At 33.8% G+C, this 21589-nt stretch overlaps 2 protein-coding genes across 2 annotated transcripts; one reads left to right on the top strand and one right to left on the bottom strand.

The window, feature by feature from the left end:
* Nucleotides 1-878: 878 nt before the first annotated feature.
* Nucleotides 879-13503, bottom strand: LOC106664914 (LMBR1 domain-containing protein 2 homolog). The gene is made up of 12 exons (XM_014390996.2): nucleotides 13427-13503; nucleotides 8733-9213; nucleotides 8523-8671; nucleotides 5893-6060; nucleotides 5445-5835; nucleotides 5138-5300; nucleotides 4899-5080; nucleotides 4712-4845; nucleotides 2073-2178; nucleotides 1814-2015; nucleotides 1618-1722; nucleotides 879-1553 (listed from the first exon to the last, which is right to left on the bottom strand). Exons 2-12 carry the CDS (start codon nucleotides 8904-8906, stop codon nucleotides 1405-1407), a joined length of 1923 nt encoding a protein of 640 aa, XP_014246482.1. The 5' UTR covers nucleotides 8907-9213; nucleotides 13427-13503; the 3' UTR covers nucleotides 879-1404.
* Nucleotides 13504-13992: 489 nt separating this feature from the next.
* LOC106664942 (nucleoporin GLE1) lies at nucleotides 13993-21298 on the top strand. The gene is made up of 13 exons (XM_014391048.2): nucleotides 13993-14183; nucleotides 16712-17044; nucleotides 17121-17369; nucleotides 17647-17786; nucleotides 17853-17943; nucleotides 18001-18091; nucleotides 18323-18436; nucleotides 18509-18618; nucleotides 18675-18860; nucleotides 18919-19109; nucleotides 19987-20174; nucleotides 20241-20380; nucleotides 21140-21298. The coding sequence occupies exons 1-13, from the start codon at nucleotides 14163-14165 to the stop codon at nucleotides 21254-21256; spliced, it is 1971 nt and encodes a 656-aa protein (XP_014246534.1). The 5' UTR covers nucleotides 13993-14162; the 3' UTR covers nucleotides 21257-21298.
* The last annotated feature ends 291 nt before the right edge of the window (nucleotides 21299-21589 follow it).

The raw sequence follows: 21589 nt of genomic DNA, 5'->3' as shown, positions 1-21589 counted from the left end.
GTCTATCACAGCGTGAACTTAATATGTAATTCATTTCCAATTCAGAAAAGCATTGATATATCTAAACCACTTGTTTCATCTCCAATTTTATTTAAGAAATTATCAAAATTCCTTACTTTCTTATGAAATTATGCACTTAATAGCAAAAAGATAAAAGGAATACTTTTTTTTTGGGCAATAATATAAAATACACAATTGCAGCTGTCTTGTTAAAATCCATATTGAGATTGGATGGCCACCAGGGTCTTAGTTTTAAGGGTTATATAATGAGGGGAGTATAGATTTTAGGTTTTTTAAATAAATATAAAAAGGGGAGCCGCAGCGCACAGTTTGGGAATCACTGGGGTACCCGATTCGTTTCACAGTGTTCACACACTTGCTGACTGCCCAATTGGTGACAGCCGTCTAAATTGTTAAGATTTTTCACCCAAATTATACAGGCTTTTTGTTTACATAAATGTATTTCCAAAAGGTGAACGGTTATCAAATTGTACAGATAAAGATAAAAGAGAAACATACATTTTATATTTATTTAAACTAAGAACATAAATAAACAATCAAATAAAAATATTTACTGTGTACTAACAAAATAAATATTGCGATAATTCTGGTAACCATTACTACATTTTTAATCTCATTATGTGCATTTATTATGTTACAGCTTTTAATTTGATAAAACAATTTAAAAAATAAATAAATAAAAGCAATTTGTTATTAAACAATGATCAATTATTTAAATAAACTAATTGTTAAATAGAAATAAATTAAATAACATATAACATTGACTTACTGCTAGTAAATATAATTTGCATCACAATTCTGGAATGTTTACAAATGATTTTTTTTTTTTTTAAATAAGTTAAAAATTACTTTTTTTTATACATATTACAATAATACAAAATGCTACAGTTTATATTTTTTTTAATGACACACAACATAAAAAGTACCTAAATGGTTTTATGCCAAAAATGTCAACTATAACTAGTTAAATTAATTTATGATTTTACATGAACTGAAGTGTTATTTTTACCCTTCAAATTAAAATTCTTTAGAAAAGAGTCATCAATTTCAAGAAAAAAAAAAAATCAAGAAACATTCTTAATTGATAATATTAATTTTTAATTATACTAAACATAGTATAATTGAAATGGCCTTTAACATTATAATGCTAACGTCTGGATTCTGCCAGTTTGTACGATAATACACTCAGATTATCTCTTATGTATTTGAATATAGTGTTTAGAATATCTAGTTTTCAAATTTACTACGTTTCAATTGTGTCGACTAAATCCATTAATTTAACATGCATTTTATGTAAAAACAATTATACAAGCCAAACAGGACAGATTCGTATTACACTTTGAAATAATTGTCTACCTAACTGACATTTTTATTAGATTGTGCTCAATTGTCGAAATATTTCCAGAGGTCCCCTCGGCCATTCGAGTCCCCGACGCCAAAATCAGCCCTGGACTCAGTCTGGTAATAAGCGATGGGCTCAGCCGCAGTTAATAAGTTTGAACGAGATGAACTGTCCGTCAGAAGGCCCGTATCTTAAAACAGAAATGTGTTAAATGCATGAATATTATTAAAAAATAAAATAAAATAAAAACATACTTATGACAGTATCGTCAGCTACAACAGGACACGAAATTCCAAATCTTTCATTATATTCTCGCCTCCTTTCTTCTGTCTCTTTCTTCCTTTGCCTCTTCCGCTTTTCTGAAAATATAATTAAATTGTTAAAATACAAAAGAATAGCTTTAATTGCTATGACTGGGTAGAATTTTTATTCATAATTACAGAAAAATACCTCTATTGACTAGATCTCTGCCTTCTTCCATAAGTTCAGTTGTGAGCTCGCTGTCTTCCAGGAATTGCTGAAAGCCGATTAACGATAAAAGGCGCGATCCAAGGCTAAAGTAGGTAGCAAGGCAGAATGCTAGAACCATCATAGGAAAGTAAATGTTAAAGCCGTCGGATATTATCGAAACAACCACCATATGGCCCATAACCTGGAAAAGAAAAGTGAAGATTAAAACAAGAAAGGTCGAGATGAAAAAGTGATCTACCTGGGTGTACTGGGTTTCCATCAACTGCTCTTGGATAATATGACTGTCCAAGTGGATTAGGCCAAGGAAATTAAGACACATTGGCGGTGTCAAACGACACAGCATCCTATAAAAAAAATTTTTTCTTACATAAATGAACTACAGAAATATTTAAATTTATATGAGGCTATTTCAACTACGAGGTTATATGAACCCTTGGGGTGCCAGTGTTTTTGAAAAAAGAAAAAAAAACATTTGCAAGTATGTCAGGTTTGAATGCAGGGCCACTGGATTCGAACCTAGGACCTTTACCTTACAGTGATGAGCACCTAAACCGTTGTGGCCACCAACCACCTTATTTTCACTATTAAATCAGATATGCCATTAAGTATATTTATTAATATGCAATATACAATGACAGGCAAAAAATTCAGCCCGTTTGATAGTGTCGACCATACAAAAATTCTGCTCTTAATTTTTCTCATTTTTTTAAACTGTTTACACTGATGAAGACCTACAGACCAGATGGACAAAAGGCGTGTTAGCCTCTGCTGCCTTGAGGTCTTGGTCTTTTCTATATTAGGTATCTAGATGTACATGATGAGGATAAGGCCAAATAATAACAATAAAAAATAAATTCATAAAAAAAAATCCCCAGATCCTGTTATTCTTTATAAATCCTGTGCACTGAGTTTGATTGCAAAGACTTCAGATGAAACTAGTCCAAGGGGTTTTGCCTACATACTCCATGTTTTTAATCAATGGTTTTCACTATTTCAGTAGTTAGAGTTAATAATTTTGATAGTTTCACTTCATCTCCTAACATAATAACAGGACATTATTTACGTAAACACTGTAACCAAAGCGAGCATAAATAACCATTACCTATTTTAATGCATTTTACAACATTTGGGATGGTTTGCAATTATCAAATTCAAGCTCAACTAATAACGTTTTGTAAGTTTAACTGATATTTTAATTGTTTCATGCTAAATTATTACAGGTAGCTTGACAACCTGGCATTAATTTCTTCTAAGATATCCCAATCTTTATTGCTTATTAGTGAAATTTTGTATCATCAACACTTATTTTAAATACAAAAAAAGAAAAGGTCAAAAGTAGATTTTTCTTGTTTAAACCGCAAACTACACTGATGGAAAAATTTAATGCACCACTCAATTTATTTAGTTTACATTTAAATCTATTATTTATAGCTAATGAGGAGCTATCAGAGACAAAATAAACAGTAATTAATGCTTTGTTTACTTTTGTACTGTTTAATGCTATTTACACAAAAAGTAGCATTATGTCCTTCCATTCTGCTATGCCTAAAGATCCTTTTAAGTTAACCTTTTTCTTTTGTCGATTCATTTGATATTATTCTTATTTTTAAACCGTGGCTTGTCAGGCATTTGAGTGAGTAAGACAGCATCAGGGTTGTAGCTTTATTAGAGGAAGGGTACAGCCAATGCCAAGTTGCCAGGAGACTGAGCGTAAATCTCTCTACAATAAGAAGGGTTCTTCAGTGCTTCAGAGATACCATGCTTCACACTAAAAAGCTAGGACAGAGTTGACTTAGTCTACAGAAAAGAGAGGCGATAGATTCATCATCAGGCTCAACAAATCTATAGCATTACAGGAAATGAGGTAAGAAATCTGATAAGACAAGTCCAAAATTTTTCGATTTCCTCCAGGACTGTAAGAAGCCTCAATGAAAATAACCTCAGGGTCCGGCACCTGGCTCATGGGCCTTTTCTTACCACAGCTCGGAAAATGGCCAGGCTTCAATTCGCACGGGACCATTAGAAGATTGGGGACAAGTTCTTTTTACAGATGAGGTGAGAGTTGGCCTCAAATCTTCAGATAGGCATAATTTCATATGGAAATGCTCAGGAGAAAGGTACACCCACCCCCATGGTTTCTAAGGTGGCATTCCACTTCATTGATGTTCTTGGGTGGACGCATGCACCAAATTGGTATTGTGTGAGGAAGATTTCTAACTTTACAGAGGTACAATTAAAGAACATGTAGTGCCATTTGCCCCCCACATCGGTGAGAGATTCTTGCTAATGCAGGCCCCAAAGAGCATGTATTGTGCATGACTACCTGAATGAGGTTGGAATTGAGTGCTTGGTGTGACTGGCTCGAAGTCCAGATTTGAACACATTTTCGACCAACTTAAGCAACGAGTACAACAACAAAACCCAAGTCCTAACACCCTATAGGAGATGGAAATGGCTGTTCTTCATGAACTGGAAAGAATTCCTCAGAATTATATCAGAAATATTTTCCAAGGAATGCAAAGGCTTTTAACAGAAGTGATTCCTGCCAGAGTGTAAATACTCAGTATTAAAGGGGACAAGAAACATTTTTATTTGTTTTTTAATTTTTTTGTTCTTTACTTAATATTTCCTTTTTAAATTACTTATTTTTATAATTTAAAAAAAAAAAAAATATATATATATATTGAGGGCAAAATATATATTTTTTTATCACGCTTTAATATACTGTTACACTAACCAACAATTATACTGTTAAGTTGTTTTTACAAGTTTCATTCTAGCACAAAAATTATATAACAAGACACTTACACCAATGTTTATCAGTTCAGATAAGCGGAATATTATTGGGTTTATTCAAAAAATAAAATATGTACTTACATTCCAGAGAAAATAAGGCTATGCTCGTCTGTCTGATGATGAGGTGCTAAATAATAATAGTTCAATACTCTAATTTTCAATACAGTTGAGTAAGCGCAGAAGCATAGGTAGGCAATTATCACGGTAGACAGGATCTAAAATAATATATATAATAAATACACTTCTACTAGTAAACTAATCAACATACTTCTATAGAGAAGTAGTCGTAACTGTTCCTCGCTAAATTAAGGAAAACTGCAAACAGGGAAAGGACAGGGGATTTGTTGAAAAACGTCACTTCTGACCATACAACCATGGCTGAAAGTATTGCGCATACAACTGCTGCGACTTTGAAAACGTAATCTTGAATCAAACACCTCCAGTACCACTCTAAAATAAATTAAATTATTTTATATTTTCTAAACGAGCTGTGTTTAATTTAAATACCAAAAGCTGGTGAAATTAGAGCTGGCGTGTTGTCAAAAGTGTGCTTGAAGGTTTTATCATTGCTCATTTTGTTTCTCTGAACATCCTCAAGAAGGATGACTTTTTCAACAGCAAGTTTCCACTGTGTTTCACAACGTTTACTCGTATGGAGGCTTTTAATCAACTAAAGTAAAAAAAAGTACTAATTATTACATAATTTTAATTAATGATTTAATTGATTAAAATATTATATAATAAAAAGTTATTTAATTTATTAAAAAATTAAATAATTTAAAATGGATTCAATTTCTGGCTTGAAGGCACACACCTGTTTATGGATGCGTACAAGTGATTTAAGGGTTGGTGCGACCATTGAATCAGCATGGGCAGCCGCAGACTGGAGTTTTGTCTGCCGTAAGAGATGGGGTGGAATTTTTCTAAGTACTGTTTCCAACTCGGAATATAGAGGGTCTCTCGACTGCACACTGGATGCCATCGACTGTATGGATTCCAGTATGTCATCGAGGGTCTCATCTGCTTCGCATTTATCCGCTGATATTTTTGCCACTTTGAAATAAGCCCTTTGCAAGCAGTAGCCGGGAGTCGTAGACAACCAGAGGCTCCTTGGAATTTCAACTAAAGCATAGCCAAGAAGGCCGACGAGGAGTAGCAGTCCCCACGTGTTACTAGCTGATGAAGCAATTGCTTTTATCTTTTGCCTAAAATAACATATTTGTAAAATTCCTAATAATCAAAGAAAATAATTTCTTCTTTACCCATCAAGTTGGAGATCAGGTTTGACAGCTATATATATAAGTAGTATGCCGCATATAAATAAATAAGAACCGTAATAAATTGCATTGTCGACCAAAGCAGATTTCAGTTTCCCTCTTATGGTGAACTCCCCTGCTTTGGCGTACGATTGCATGAGAGGCAACACCAACCTGAAATATATTATGTCAAATTAAGTTTCAAAAAGCCTTAAAAATGAAATTGAAAATATAGTCATATCTGTACACCCTGACAGGCAAACAATTCCGCCCACTTGAATTTTAATATTTTTTTTTCAATGATATATATGATATTCTGCTCTTAAATTTTTTTCCATTGTATGAGGGGGTAGTGTACAAGGCTATATGAACCCTAACCCCCTATGCTGATGTTTTTTTGGGGGGGGGGGAAACCTATTTGTATGTTTAGCCAAATGCTGGACCGCTGTATTCGAACACGGGACCTTTACCTTACAGGTCAGCACCTAAACTGTTGCAGCAGCCAACGCTCCAAAGAGTCATTTTACAAAACTAAACAATCGATTTCTCACATGTTCAAGATCACTTGAATAGGTGACGCTCAGAAGACCTGACTCATAGAAGAGCTATCCTCACCCGATAGGCCATGCTTGGTTGACATACAGTAGTTTACTTTTGAACCAAATTGTGTGTGTGGCATGTAGAGAAATGTTGCTTGATGTGTCCCATCAAATTACTGGGTGCAACTCCTTGGCTCTACATAGAGGGTGTAGGAATGCCACCCAATATGAGAATTGTGCTTGAGCATGGCAGCAAGTGCCCCATTTTTTTTTTTTTTTTTGTGTGTGGAAGAAACAGGGCTGTTTTACAGTATTGGGGGGCGTGGAAAATAATGTCATTTCTGCCTATGTCAATATCCATTTGTTGTTTATTAACTCATTGTGTACTTCAAAGTCGTCCCAAAAGTATGAAGAATGATTTGTTTACTCGTAAATAATTAATTCTGAATTTTTTTTGCAATTTATGGTGAAATGGTGAGCCAAATACCGGAAGAGGAAGTGCATTAGACGTTTGTAAATGCAAAAGGTGGTTTTCTAAGTTCAAATCCAGTAATTTTGATATTTTCGACTCATACTGATCAGGAAGACCAACAACTTTAAACAATGAAATGTTAAGGGTGGAGGTGGAAGCAAATCCTTATCAGGCAATTGAGGAACTATTAACCAATGTTAGTCAACCATCCAAGAACATTTCAGCATGGTAAAGTAAGCAGACCAGGTGTGTGCTTCAGCAGCACAATACAGAAGTGTTTTTCGATTTCTTGATCATGGAGATGAAAAATTGGTATATTAAATTGCCCATGAAGTACACCCAGCCAAAAAGGGCTTTTGTGTGTTTGGTGGAGTATTCGCGGAGTTGTTCATTTTAAAGTGCTGAAACTGAATGGAGAACTTTGCTGTGAACAAACAGATCTAGTAAATCAATCGTTAATCGTTAATTGACAAAGTGTCCAGCGATTGTCAGCAGAAAAGGCTTATTCTGCAACAAGATAATGCAAGACTGCACTGCACAAGACGAACCCTGCAAAAGATTAATGAATTGGGTAGGCAGTATTGCCTCACCCTCTATACTCGCCCAATATTGCACCATATGATTTCCATTTATTCTGATTGCTACGACATTTTCTAAGTGGTAAAAAATTTGAAAAATTGGATGATGTCCAAAATGCCATCTCTAGATATTTCCTCAAAAACCAATTGATTTTTATCGATCAAGTATTGAAAATTGGTACAATAGATCGCAGAAGGTTGTTGATAGCAATGGTGAATGTATTTATTAGTGTGAATGTGTAGTGTAAGAGGGGATATGGCAGAATATTGAGTACCCCATTGACTTTCAATTAGGTATCAAATCGAGTACTCCATCTTCCTAATTGAGTGAATGTATGTACATAAAAAAAATGAATTTAAGAATGAACGAGAGTGTGAATGGGTTTAGACCTGGAACTGATGCATTGGGTGTTAAATTGATCTAGCAGTTGATAGCACTCGTGCAGCCTAACCTCGGTAAACAATCGATTTGATCAGAACTCAAATGAGACTGAATAAAATTTTTAAATTATATCAAAAGTTAATATAAACAAATAAAAGTATACAGTACAGATTGAATGTATTCACCTCTGCATTTATAATCCAAATTCAGAACAATGTGAACAAGGTTAAGAAAATGAAAAAAAATTAAGAACAGAATTTTTTTATGAATGGAAAAATCAAAAAGCAAATAAGAGGAATTTTTGCCTATCAGTGTATATATACAGTGAAGCAATCAAATAATGAACAAATAATAAAAAATAGGATAAGGCTGTCAACAATTATAACTAGATGAGAATTTACAACCCAATGACATTATATATTTTTGAAACAACTACTATTTGATCAAACTACTGTTGTTAAAAAAAAAAAAAAAAATCCATGAACAATGCCTAGAATGAAACATATATGCATGCATAATTATGCAAGCATACCCACTAGTGAGCAGCTTGATTTTTTTATAACACTTTTGCCACTTTTATTTAAAAATAAAATGACTAATTAAAGTACACTGTTGGCTTGTTATTTGTAAAAACCACTTTTATTAATTGAACTTGTGTATATTACCATGTTAAAACCTCGGATGACCAATACACAACTCTCCATAAATTAGGTAGTACATAGTCAGGAACATAACTCCATGGTACCTTGCATACCGTTTTGTTAGTTGAATTCCCAGTTGTGTTTAGGTTGTTAAGACATTGCCTATAAACCGTCTGTAAAAATTATATTATAATTAGATTGTTCATTCAATTTCATTCAACAAAGTATACAAACCGAAGACACATCCAAGGGAAGCACAAAAATGATCAAAAATGAAAAGTACCAAGCGATAAGTACGGCAAATGTAACAAACGCATTTTGCTTTTTCAAATTTCCGTATTTGTACAAAATCCCCACAGCGAGGCAGAATACAAAGACGACTTCGGCTATCAGAGGGCCGGCCGTCATTTTGTCGAGTTTGTCTTTTTTTTTTTTTACTGAGACGAATTCAATTGTTGCTCTTTCAACTTTTCTTCGGCTTCCTTTTGCATTTTTTCCAACTTTTCAAGTGTCACCGATTTCAGCGGCATTAATTTTGGCTTGCAGAGTATAAGCCTGTGGTCATCTTGACGATGCAAGAGACCCGTATCTGGTATGAGAGTGGGGATATTTAAAATACCACCTCCGTTTCCTAGTTCGTTCATTTGAATTGCGATATTTATATCTGCAAATCTTCGCAAACTTGTCTGCCATCCATTGTTATTCCATGCATTACCTGAAAAATAAACAAATCATAAACTAAATTAATCAAAACTATTATTATAAAAATAAACATTTAATGTGAACTTCTTTCCTGGTGCAGAAGCTCAAAGTATATCATAGTAAAATCAACAAAATAATTTCAAAAAAGAACCCAACAATCAGACTAGAATGAACCAACCCTTTTTATATAGAAATACGTTAACTTTCTGAAAATTAAAATTAGCTTATAAAACTTTTCTACATTAAGCTTTCAGCATCAATATTATTATCATATGACCTGATATTTAATAATTTATGATTCAAGTCTACACAATAATATATAACAAGCTTAAATCCAAAGAAGAGAGAATTTTCCGCCTACACTGAAATCCTATCTTTTCAGACAATTTGTATGATTATTTAATATTAAAAAAAAGGCGTATCTGATCTTTTGGCTATTTTAGTTGGCATAGTTTTGTTTTTTACAAACCATATACAGAAAGGGTTCCCAACCTCATTGGGTTTCTGAGTCATATTGGAAAAATAACTGAACTAGGAAGAATACACACTGTTGAGGGTAGAAAAAGTAAAAAATAAATAAATAAAATCACTCAATTAAACAATGTGCCTTGGCTTTATGTAGAGAGTGAGTAGGCACACTCGATATTAGAATAGAACAGCAAGTTTCTGGGTTTCCTGTCCTGACCTGGAAAGAATAAGTACATATTGGTTGGTTAATGTAATAAATTTTTGTTTGTTTGTTAAGTGCCTTGTGAAATTGACTATTTATTAGCATGAGTGTATTGTGTGAGAGGGCTAGTGGACCTTCACTTAAAATAATTGCATAGTCCGTAGAAATGGTAAACGAGGAATATAAAGTACGTGGGTTTAGTGAAACATTATATGTTTATGATTAAAACTTGCATGAGTTAGTGGCTGAAATTGTTGAATATTAAGCAGATTGATTAAGTAGCTTTGATGTAACAGGTCTGATGACAACACCAGATGATTCAGTTTGCTATGAGACATATAATTTCTAATAAAAAGCAAGGCTTTTTGAAAAGCATAAAATTAGTTGTTATTTCATTTGGAATGCTGTTATGTCATCAAAAATGAACCGATATGCTGAATTTTACCTTGAAGACATGAATGATTAATGATTAATCTGAATAATTAATTACAACCACTTAAAAAAGAAAAGAAAAAAGAAGCCAGTTGTCATCACTAAACTGGCATAATTTCAGCTTTTAATTTATAAACTTCATAGAGCACAAACATACATTTATTTTAATTATTAGGTTTGACTGATAGCCTCTAAATTCCAAGAGCTATTTTATTCACCATTAATTTAATTACGGTACAATCGTAATCCATGTAAGAATTTTATTACTCGTCCTGGTTGCAACTTATTAAAATACACAGTTTGTTAAAGGTCTTAACAGAGGAATGTCACACCACAATCCATTTACAACTTTTTTCTAAATTATTAGTACAAGTTAGATCAACTATTAATTTTGTTGTGAGATTTCCTCTGGGCCTGGGGGATGAAACTGCAGTTTAATCAGAAATGACCTAACTATATATTAATTTTAAATTAGCTACATTACAGGGAAGAGACTGTCTTTCTGCCTTCTACATTAGTGTAATCTTTTAGTCGAGATTAGTTTTTTCATATTATGTATTTATTTGTTCAATTAAATTTCTTCTGACATATTTGGGACTTTGCCCACTATTATATATGTATATTGTAAATCCAAACAGATTTTAATATCTAGTTGTAGATTATTATGGTAATAATTAAATGGGGACTGCGTTGGCTTTGTTAGGATGTTATAACATTTATCCATCATATATTATATACTAGAAAGATTATTCAAAGATAAATGTTGATTACTCTGGTATGTTCTAAACAGCAGCACACAAATTGGAAAAATTGTTTGCTTCTGCCAAATATGAAAATTAAAATCAACTCTGAGCCAAAACAGAAGCAATCCTCTTCACCAAAAGACCTGCAGTAATCAACCATGTCGTGGCAGCAGGAAATAGCATTGCCTGGGCTTAACAATGGATAGCAGCCTGACGTCCACTAGGAATGTGGCAGATAGAAAAGACCTCGGAAAAACTGATATTAGGCTGCTGTTTCCTCTATTATCACGGGACTCCATGATGAGTGCTTTTAACAAAAAGCTCCTCTACAGCAGCATTGCTCAACACGTGCTTCCCGATTGAAGCATCACTTGCTGGACAAACCTCAACATGTTACAAGTGATCGAAAACAAGTTTTTGAGGTTTGTCACCTCCTGCTCAAGATGGACTAGGATTGAGTGCCTCCACGAAATGTCAAGAATGCTACGCTTCTTCAGCAATGTGCTGCCAGTAGGAATGCCCTATGCAGAGAAATAGGTATGACCTTAATAAGCACTGGAAGCACCGGTGTTTAAAGAACATTCTGCTTTGAGACTGAGCTGTGATTTTTATGACATTTGTGATACTCCAGTAAGTGTTGCGATATTACAATAATTTCTGGACTGTAAATGTACATAACCTTTTTTTAAATTTATTTATTAACTCATTTGGGCCCTAAAACGTATTTTTTGAATTCTTCTGGCTAAATGAATGGTTTTTTAAAACTTTTTCCCACTTCTCAAAAACCTTGCTGTAGCTATTTACAATTTAAACAATTTAAAGAATTTTGGGTTGTACTTAAATCCCTGCTACTGCCACTCAAATTTGTAATTATGTACTAAATGAAATGTATTGTTTAATAAAAATGTATGTTCTAGACCCAATCAGCCCAAGAATGGTAGATATATCTTTAGAGTATACAAGATCAGGATCTGGCACCCACCTAGCCACCCTAGAAGTTTTTATTATATCTCTGTAGGGGCCTACTCAAATGTTTTTCTCTTCAAATGAGTGGGTGTACGGTATTTTTTCGTGTGCCATTCTTTGGCACTTTGGGTTTTCACATGTTATTAGGACAGCTCCCATTTTAATGTATCCATTTCTGAACTGAGGCCGTTTGGAGTTTTCACACCTCTTTACCTCAGCCACGATGGCCTACTATTCAGTAGACATATTGATCCTCTGATAGTTCCTGGTCTGGATATCCTTCCAATTTTATTGCTTATATGTTTTGCTGCCCTCCCCATGAACTAGGTTGGAGGGACGGTTGCTTCACATTGCTTCCTTCTATTTTGTTTTTCTCGAGACTCAACCTGGGACCACTTCCACTTAATCATGGGTGACCTGTCCCTTTTACAACCTTTGGTTGGTATTGGCCCTGGTTTTGTGGTAGGTGATTCTAGTGGTTAGCCTTGGTGCTGTAGTTTGGAAGTTTGCACTCATTTTTTTGTTTTCCTTTTCTGATTCTTTTCTTTGGCTCCTTTTGTTTTGCATACTCTATAAACATTTTACACCTCTGAGCCTGTGAAATCTTCTTCAGTTTGAGACGTAGTTTGTTAATTTTCTCCATTAGCTCCATTTATGTGGTTTTGTCTTCAATTTTGGTATTCTATCTTCTTGACGATACCCCACATCTGCAGGTGACACAAGATTATCTTCTAGGTCTTCATTTGTTTGTGATGATGTTGGTTCAGAGCGACGAGATACTCAAGAACTATTCCCCGAAGATTTAATAATGAAGCCAATGTGAAATTAATATGTAGTTAGCTTTTGATTAGTTCAACAAACCCGCAAGTGAAGACCGACTGAATGCTTGTTCAGCACTATTTCATCTTTTTTGATGCTGGGTGTAGGTATGCGAGTCGGCATTCATACTGAACATTGGGCCACTTATTGGGTCCATCTTTACTCGTGGGTTTGTTGAATTACTCAAGAAACCGGAGTTATTCACTGAATATGCGATGCTGAAACGCGAGGACCAAACCAATGCCGGTTCAGCATTATTTCGTCTGACTTATTTTTAAAATCTTAACATTGTTTTTAATGTATAAAACAGGATTTTTTCAGACGGATTTGGCCCGGACATTTTTCTAGTTGGATAATATTCATGTGTTTAGACTTTATTTTATGTGTAAAGTTTAGATAATACAGAGGGAGATTAAACTATCCCATATTGACCAATTTCGAAATGGATCGAAAAAACAACAACTAGGTTTTCAACAGATACCCCGAACGAGCTTTGCGGCTTAGAAACTTTTTTGTTAAAATGTTACAATTTGACGATCTTACGTTGACATTTTCTTAATTAACAAAAATAACATTGACCTGAAAGTAGAACTTACGTGAAATTTGGCAAGAGGAATTCAGGACGCAAAGATAACCCTGACGGAACCTCCGATAAGTGTCAAGTGACAGTTGACGTTTACTTGAAGTTAAGGTTATAACATTTAAGGGTGCACTAAGGAAAATTGCTCCTTTCTACACAAATCGTAGTTATTTTATATTAAATTTTCTATTTTTTTAATTTAAAATCAATTCGAAATGACATTGTGAATGTAGGGTTCTGTTGGTCGAGATTTCAAACTTTCATCCCCAATTATCTTCCCCTCGATTTACATAATTTTGAGCCTATTCAAAATTCTTCATAGAGAAACAAAGGATATTTCCAGATATAAAAAGAAAGAAGCCTTTCTTTTTTTCAAAGATGTACAATTTCTATTGCTAAGATAATAAAACGATTTTCTTGATCCGGAATGTTGTTTATATATTTAATTTCCTATAAATATATTTGATATTAAAATTTTATTGTGTTTCCTTATACTTAAGTATATATTGTCCAATTCATCGATAGAGAAAATCGATTATCAATTGATTAAAGATACTTGTAAGTGATTAATATCCATTTTTAGAAGGTTATAGAGAGGTTTCAATCGTAGCGGGAATAACAACATAAATGAACTTGATTTTAAGACAAAATAACACAAAATATTAATGAGCAAGTTCAAATTATGCTATAATATATTGCTGAATTTGTTATTGTACAATTTTTAAATTTAAACCGGTATTGCGCTATTCAAAATGCCGTTCGCCGCTGATATGGTGAGTTGGCCTATACTATGTTTAAATTGGACATTTTCTCTAAGCGGCTTGGATTTTTTTTTTACTTAAAAATCTCATCTACACTTTTCTTTGTCTTCATATCACAATTTATTTACAAAATCAAGTTTGTCAGAAGTAGGGTACGAATTTTTAAATTTAAATTTTGGTTTTTGTACCCTATAGATACATATTACAAATGTGATCTCAGTATGTTTTTTTCGTACGGTTACATCATTAACACTAATATATTATGCATGGTGGGCGACCAAGACCCGAGGGGTTAAATGCCTGGGTAGACTCGTACCCCATTAACACTAATGCCAGCACTGTCACCCGAAGGACACACCATGAGCGGCAGCCTAGGTACGCAGTGTGATGGATTAAGGGTCAAGGAGGTCTTGAGGCCATTGTCGATTAAAGTGACAGTTTCTCAAGATGGGAATGTGTATGGAGGGCCTGAGCTGTAGGAGACGGATCAATTCATTGATAAAATTAGTGTTGAGGTCATTGTGGATGGTGTGGTTAGTAATGTAGTAAGGAACTTTGACAATTTAGCGATATCTCACTGATATTTAAGAAGGGTGACTGGACTAAATAGAAAACTATAGGGCAATCTTCAAGTTATCGGCGAATCCTAAGGTTTTGGATGCCTTTGTTGCTCATCATCTCTCTTTTACATTCAAGATTGTAATTCTTGGTGAGCAGCGCGGTTTCGTTAAAGGTCGATCCACAATGATCTGAGTGATTTTCAGATTGCTATAACCGCTAGTACTCTGGGAGAGTGAATGTGACTAGACTTCTATGTTTCTGTCGAGTGTTTGTTTGTGTTAATTTGTTGGAATGAATGTAATTTATTAGCGTGAAAGGAAGAGGTTGCTTATAAACCCGCAATACCGGAGTACTCTGGGGTGAGTTTGTGACGTCTGGAGAGTAAAAGTAAGTTATTAGTGGAGAGGATTCAACCCCGCCCTGGGGAATATCGAGTACTCTAGGGAAGTGAATGTGACCAGACATCTATGTTTGTGGCGATGTATTGTATGTTTTGTTTCTATTCTGTATTTGACAACCTGAGATAAAAACGAGAGGCTAGCATTTTAGATCGGCATGGTATACATTTAAAAGTAGTGACGCTCAAATGGCTGCAGCTTAAACAAAAATACGCACAAAAGAAGAGAAAAAGAAGGAAAACACGCAGAGGGCCGGCGATGACCTTAGCTGTTTGCCGGCCCATAAACTTCCCACTTTATTATTATTATTATTATTATTATAGATTGCTATGGCAGAAAAGAGAAAATTACAAATTTTTTTTCCTGTGGGGTCATTTCAATTTTAGCTTGTCTACTATGGCTCAAAGTCAGTAAAACGTGTTTAAAAGATTCTTCAAATTGAATGTAATATTTAAAAGTGATGAGAATTTTTCTAGAGGTCTACGTGAAACTGAACCTACTGTTTAGTCATTTGTTTGTTTTGTTCAGCCTATCCCAAATTGATTTGGTCTGTCAGATGTGTTTGGTTCTCGCCATCTTCAGTAATGGGCTGGTGTCAGTTGTTCATCCTACTAAACCCATTAATAAAGATGACGAGAAGTTGAAATGTGTCTGACACACCAAAACAGGGGGAAAAGCAGAGCAAAATGATTGGCAACGACCAAAAACAAACTTGTCAGTATTAAATTGAATGTAACAATGCTCAAGTTATGAGATTTTTCTAGAGGTCTATGTAAAAATGAACCTGTTTTTTGGTCATTTCTGTTCATTTTGTTCAACCTATCCCAAATTGTTTTGGTCTGTCAGATGCGTTTTGGCTTCTTGCCATCTTCAGTAATGGGTTTGCACCAGTCCCTCATCCTGCTAAACCCATAACTAAAGATGGTGAGAAATTCAAATGTAACTGACTGACCCAAACAGGGAAAAAGCTGATTAAAATTATCAGAAATGACCAAAACTTATAATTTAAAAAATAAAAAAAATAAATAAAATACCAATGAACCTGTAGTTGAGTTCTGATCATCATAGTCTTGCTATCCAAACTGTACTCAACAGTGATGGGGGGGGGCATCGGTGGCTGGAATGGTTTAGGTGTTGACACGGAGCTCGTCACTGTAAGGTAAAGGTCCCGGGTTCGAATCCACCAACTCTGCTTTCAAACCCGAGATACTTACAAACAAGCTTTTTTTCAAAAACATTGGCACGTCATATAATATGAACCCGGGGGGGGGGGATGAATGGGTTTCTTTCATTGCCTCACTCTACTTATAGACCTGATAACTGATGAGAAGAACAAAACAATGTGGGATGTTTTTGAAGATCTTGAACTTGTTATCCAAACTGTTTTTAAGTGTGACTTGGTGCTTTGATGCTTTACCCTATTGAGGTAACTTATTTAGAATTAAATTAAACTTCAGTAAAATGGATTATTTAGTCTTTTATAATATTGGTTGGTTGTTCTTCAATTTTATGAAATATGATATTTATGTCTTTATGTCTAGTTTGCATTAGTACAGTTTGTTATTAAATGTTTCATTATAGGATACTGAGATTGACAAGACTGGATTCAAACATATGAAAACGAAAGCGTTGACAAAGGCCGTATGGCTCAAGTGGCATGTCAACGATTGCACATTGGGCCCGAATGCTCCTGATCCGTCAGGAGGCATTACCTCCAAAGAAACCCTGACGATGCCTGACAATTCCATCTTCCATTCAACGCCGAAAAAGAATGATGCGATTGCAAAACATTTGAGAAATGTGAGCAAAAATGAAAAAGAACAGACCGTCATAAACGCTGCTACTCAAGAAGATTTGTTTTGTTCGAAGAATATATTCACTCAACTAGACCGCCTTTCGGTTAACGAAGCGCAAGTATGTTTTGAATTTTTTTGTTTTTATTAAATTCATGAATTCAGGTTTTTTAAAATTATTTGTTTATTTATTTTAGCAAGCAAAATTTGCATTTCTCAGAAGAATCGAAGAATACAAGAAAAAGAGGGATGAAGAGGTGGCACAGTTTATTGCCAAGGAGGAAGCCAAATGGCTCAAAATTGAGCAGCAGAGGATGGAACAACTGGCTGCTGAAAAAATTAAAATGAAAGAGACTTTGACTACCAACAAGAATCAAGAAAGCGATAAAGAGAATACCAGTGATCAAACCTATTTAAATAGTAAACAAGATCCAATAAATACACAGGTAAGGAATTATTTTAAATATTTATTTTAGATAAACAAGATCTAGATATTCTTAAAAACACTATGTATATATAATAAGATGATTTCTTTTTGATAAGTTTTATACACTAGTTTTTTGTTAGATGTGGCATTAGTCATCCTATTCATTTTTATTTATTGTATTATTATTATTATTATTTATTAATTATCTTAAGTATACAGTTGTTTTTATTGTTAAAATATTATTTAAAATTTAATAAAATCAGAAATTTTTAATATAAAGTCATTTTATTTTCAAGGCAAACCCAGACACTGCGAAACTAATAGAAGAGCAACGAAGGTTAGAGGAAATTAGACAGCGCAATTCAAGATTTGAAGTTATATTTAAAAACCGAGAAAAATTTATGATTTTGTACAATTTGTTTTTAGAAAAGATAAGGTGTGTTTGTCTGATTTTTGCTTTATTTCAAAATTTTTAAGTCATATCAGTTTTTAATCTTTTCAGCCACGAAGACCTGAAATCATTTCGAGCCGGTGAAATGTCAAATGCAAAAACTGCTAACGAAACGTTCAGCAATCTTATGACAAAATGCAAGGTTTGTTGGTATATTATTATTATTTTTTTTTTTTTTACAATTTGATTTGTTTTTTAGGGAGACACAATTACTGACGAGGATGTTGAAAAATCTGATAGCTTTGTTAAAATACTTGAAAATTTATGCCAGAAAGCGGAGGAAGTCCTTGGTAAATATGTATTTGTATTGCTTTCAGTATTTTTTTTTAATCAGATTTTATTTATTTATATTTTTTACTATTTAAAAAAATATGGTAATTAGATTTATATGGGGTCCATGGTAGCCTAGTGGTTAGTATGATTAAACTCTTGGCTCGTAGATTCCACAGTCCTAAGTTCGTTTGAACCCCCCCCCCAAAAAAAAATATATATATATATATTATGTTTTACTATGTGTCTAGAGAAACAGATAGAGTTGCGTCAAAAGAAGATGGTGGAAGAAGAGGAAGAAAAACTGATAAAAGCCGAGAAAGAAAAACAAGATAAAGAGAATACAGCCAAAAAACAAACGCTAAGTAATGCAAAGTTTCAATCAACAATAAATTCTTCCTGAAATTAAATCTACAGCTTAATTAAATTAATTACAGATTGTTATGATCTATACGATTCCGTTCAAAAATTCACAAATGAGGTTGAAGTTAAGCTGAAAGATTTTTTACTGGATGATTCGTTAAAAAAATTTCGGAATGATTGTCAGGTATGTATGTAAAGTATAGTGTTGAGGTTTATAATATATATTTTTTTTAAATTTAGAAAGCCGTGAATATACCAGTTAATGCAATTTCACCATTGGATGCCAATCATTTGAATGACAAATTGAAAAGACTCGTTACGCTGTTACAAGGGCAGACGGTCACAGTTTCAGAGAAGCGGATCTCGGCTGGAACACACCCCCTGGGCGTTTTGTACTCTATGTATTTCTTAGCGAACAAGATAGTGGTTAGTAAGCCTTTACAATGAGCTGTGGAGACTTCTTTATCGCTGGAATACTTTTTAGAAACAAGGCGAGCATGTGGTTTCAAGTAAACCAGAATCCTCGTTTGCCATCGCATCAGTCACGATCGCAATTTGGCTCGAGTTCCCTGAATTCGGCAAACTCCTCTTGGCGCAATTTTACAAAGTTTGCCCTTATTTGATACCCAAGTACTGGGACAAGATGCCAGATCAAACTGAAGAAGAGTATTTCAAGTAAGTCCTTGAAAAAATTAGAGTCTAAAAGCTATGATATTTTGTAAATAGGTGGAAAAAAATTCTATCAAAGATAATTGGAAGCCAGGGAAAAAAAAATAAACAAAGAGAAAATTCTGCTCATAAAAATATTTATATTACTAACAGTTAGAAACAAGTTGTAAGTCTGCATATTATTAAAAATTAACTCGCCCGGTTTAAAAAAATATACATCAAGAATTTAAAAAATTTATTTACTCTGGAAAACACAAAAGAGCAATAATGAAAAAGGAATCAAGGAATGCTGGTACAGGATGACTGATTCTTTCCAGGCTGGAAATCCCTTTGAACTTGAACTACTGAAACTACGACTGTTGAGTCAAAATTCAGTCAAACTTCATTTGTGTCCCTACGTTTGCTTCCTTTCCATTGAGGCATTCATAGGTCCAGATCCATTCAGCAACCAGTACTACTTGTCTCCTGAGTTTTGTCGAAATCCGATTCGGTGACGATAATAGTATATTGTTTTCTAAGAAATAAGACGAAGATCTCTAAAAAAAATTGGTCCCTGGACAATACCGTTGATCAATGTGATAAAGAGTAGAAAACTCATGACCTACACAACCTCACAGCCCATCATTTTCGACCTTTGGCTGAAAAGCCAAGAGGATGGATGAAAAATAAGACAGCAGAGAAAAATTGACCTAGTACTGAAAATGGGGAAAAGCCTAAAAATGATTAGTGCATTTTTAAAATAATGAAAAAATCTTATATCAAAGACTAATATAAATTTAAATAATTTACATTCTATTTTCATTTAACAGTCAGGATTTTAATTTTAATTTAATTAAGATATTTTATTTGAAATAATCAATAATAATTTATATATTTTTTCAAGAAAATTAGGTTTCCTTTATTCAGGCGGGGAAAAAGAAGACATAGATAAATTCCTTAAGCGCCAAGGTGGTGTTGTGAGACTGTACGCTGCAATCATCTTATCACCTTTAAAGAAATCTCTTAGTAATAAGCCACATCCGCTTCCTTTGAGTGAGGCTTGGAGGTGGACGGCAGCTTTCATTTCTCTGAGTAAGCCTTTTTTTTTTTTAAATTGATGTGCATCTTTCTTAATGTTTTTTTGGTTGTTTTTATTAGAGCCGAGAGCGTTTATAAGTGCTACGCTGCTTTTGGACATGTTGGACGTGACAGGAAACGCGATGTTGGCCGCTTACGGCAATCAATATCGTAAAATGTTGCACTTCATATGTAAAATGTACCTGCCTGAAATTGAAAAGGTAAAGTTATCCCTTATGGAATATCACACTAAAAAGGGGAAAGATTATTTTCTTCGTAAGGCATTAAGCATTAAGAGCAAAACCAGGTAATTAAATTTTTAAAATTTAATTACCTGGTTTTGCTCTTATATATATATAACCTCGTAGTATACCCCTCGTTAAAAAAAAAGAAGAAGAAAAAAAAGGTTATTCCCACAAAACTTTCTTATGACTTAAAGCTCACCCTTTCATTAGAGAACGTTAGAAGATAAATACCTATCAAGGAAGCAATTTAAATGAAGGTTCTGTAGTGCGGTAAGGACAATAAAACCGACTGTGTCTAGCTGTCGTACATCGCAGTTGTATTACTACCTTTTCTTCGATTGAGACGTCCAGTGGCCCTAAACCACTGTTGAACATCGTGGATAGTAGAGCGTTGCTCACCCAGGACTTGAGCTATGTAATGGACACTACATCTGTTGTTGCCCAGGCAAAATATTCGCCATTTAAAACTATGCTTTAAAAAAAGAAAAAAATTAACTCACTCAAAAGGATGAAATTGAACTGATTTCCTTTATTTTTAATTTAAAGAGTGTAAAAGGACATTCTTTAATGGTAAACAACAAATTATTAATGTTGTATTTGTTAACAAATGTTGTATTTGTGTTTTAAGTCAACTATTAATCTTTATTACCTAGTTATTGTGGAAAATTAACAAATAAATACAAGTTTCTGGATTTTTTTGACCTTGGGTATTTTTATTTTTTAATATTTTTACAGGTAACACCCAAAGGCAATGGAGGGCCTGTGATGAGATTGAAAAGTTTCCTCGAAGGGATAGTCCAAGGGAAAAATATCGCCCCGCCAAAAGGATTGCTCGCTTCAAATTTTTGGTGAAACATTTTAACGATTTTGTAAATAAATAATTATAAACTGTTGTGAATAATTCTCTAAATGATATTCTCCTTAGACCAATCTATATTTTTTAAATATGAAATACTGTACTAAACTATAAATTGTACATTTTAAATTATTTTTGTTTGTTATTTGAATGTGTTAATTTTTTTTTTACATTTATGCCTATTCATCTTCACATGTTCCTATCCTACATGCTTTCCCAAAATATTAAATTTGAGTTATTTTTTGTCATTATGCCATTATGATCAAAATACAAGTTCACCAGGCTGAGGCGTTTAAAATTTAAATTTCAAGCAGTCAAGCAGATGCTTA

The sequence above is a fragment of the Cimex lectularius genome, unplaced genomic scaffold (assembly GCF_000648675.2).
Source record: "Cimex lectularius strain Harlan isolate CLEC.00 unplaced genomic scaffold, Clec_2.1 scaffold137, whole genome shotgun sequence".
Lineage (NCBI taxonomy): Eukaryota > Metazoa > Arthropoda > Insecta > Hemiptera > Cimicidae > Cimex > Cimex lectularius.
The sequence above is the reverse complement of the archived record's forward strand: the minus strand, read 5'-3'. Positions and strand labels throughout refer to the sequence as shown.

Coding starts and splice junctions, on each gene's coding strand:
- LOC106664942 (XM_014391048.2), top strand. CDS start 14,163: ATGCCGTTCGCCGCTGATATG. Junction 17,370..17,646: donor AAGATCCAATAAATACACAG/GTAAGGAATTAT, acceptor TTTATTTTCAAG/GCAAACCCAGACACTGCGAA. Junction 18,861..18,918: donor TCTTAGCGAACAAGATAGTG/GTTAGTAAGCCT, acceptor AATACTTTTTAG/AAACAAGGCGAGCATGTGGT.
- LOC106664914 (XM_014390996.2), bottom strand. CDS start 8,906: ATGACGGCCGGCCCTCTGATAGCCGAAGTCGTCTTTGTATTCTGCCTC. Junction 8,672..8,732: donor TTCCCTTGGATGTGTCTTCG/GTTTGTATACTT, acceptor TAATTTTTACAG/ACGGTTTATAGGCAATGTCT. Junction 2,016..2,072: donor TGGAAACCCAGTACACCCAG/GTAGATCACTTT, acceptor TTTCTTTTCCAG/GTTATGGGCCATATGGTGGT.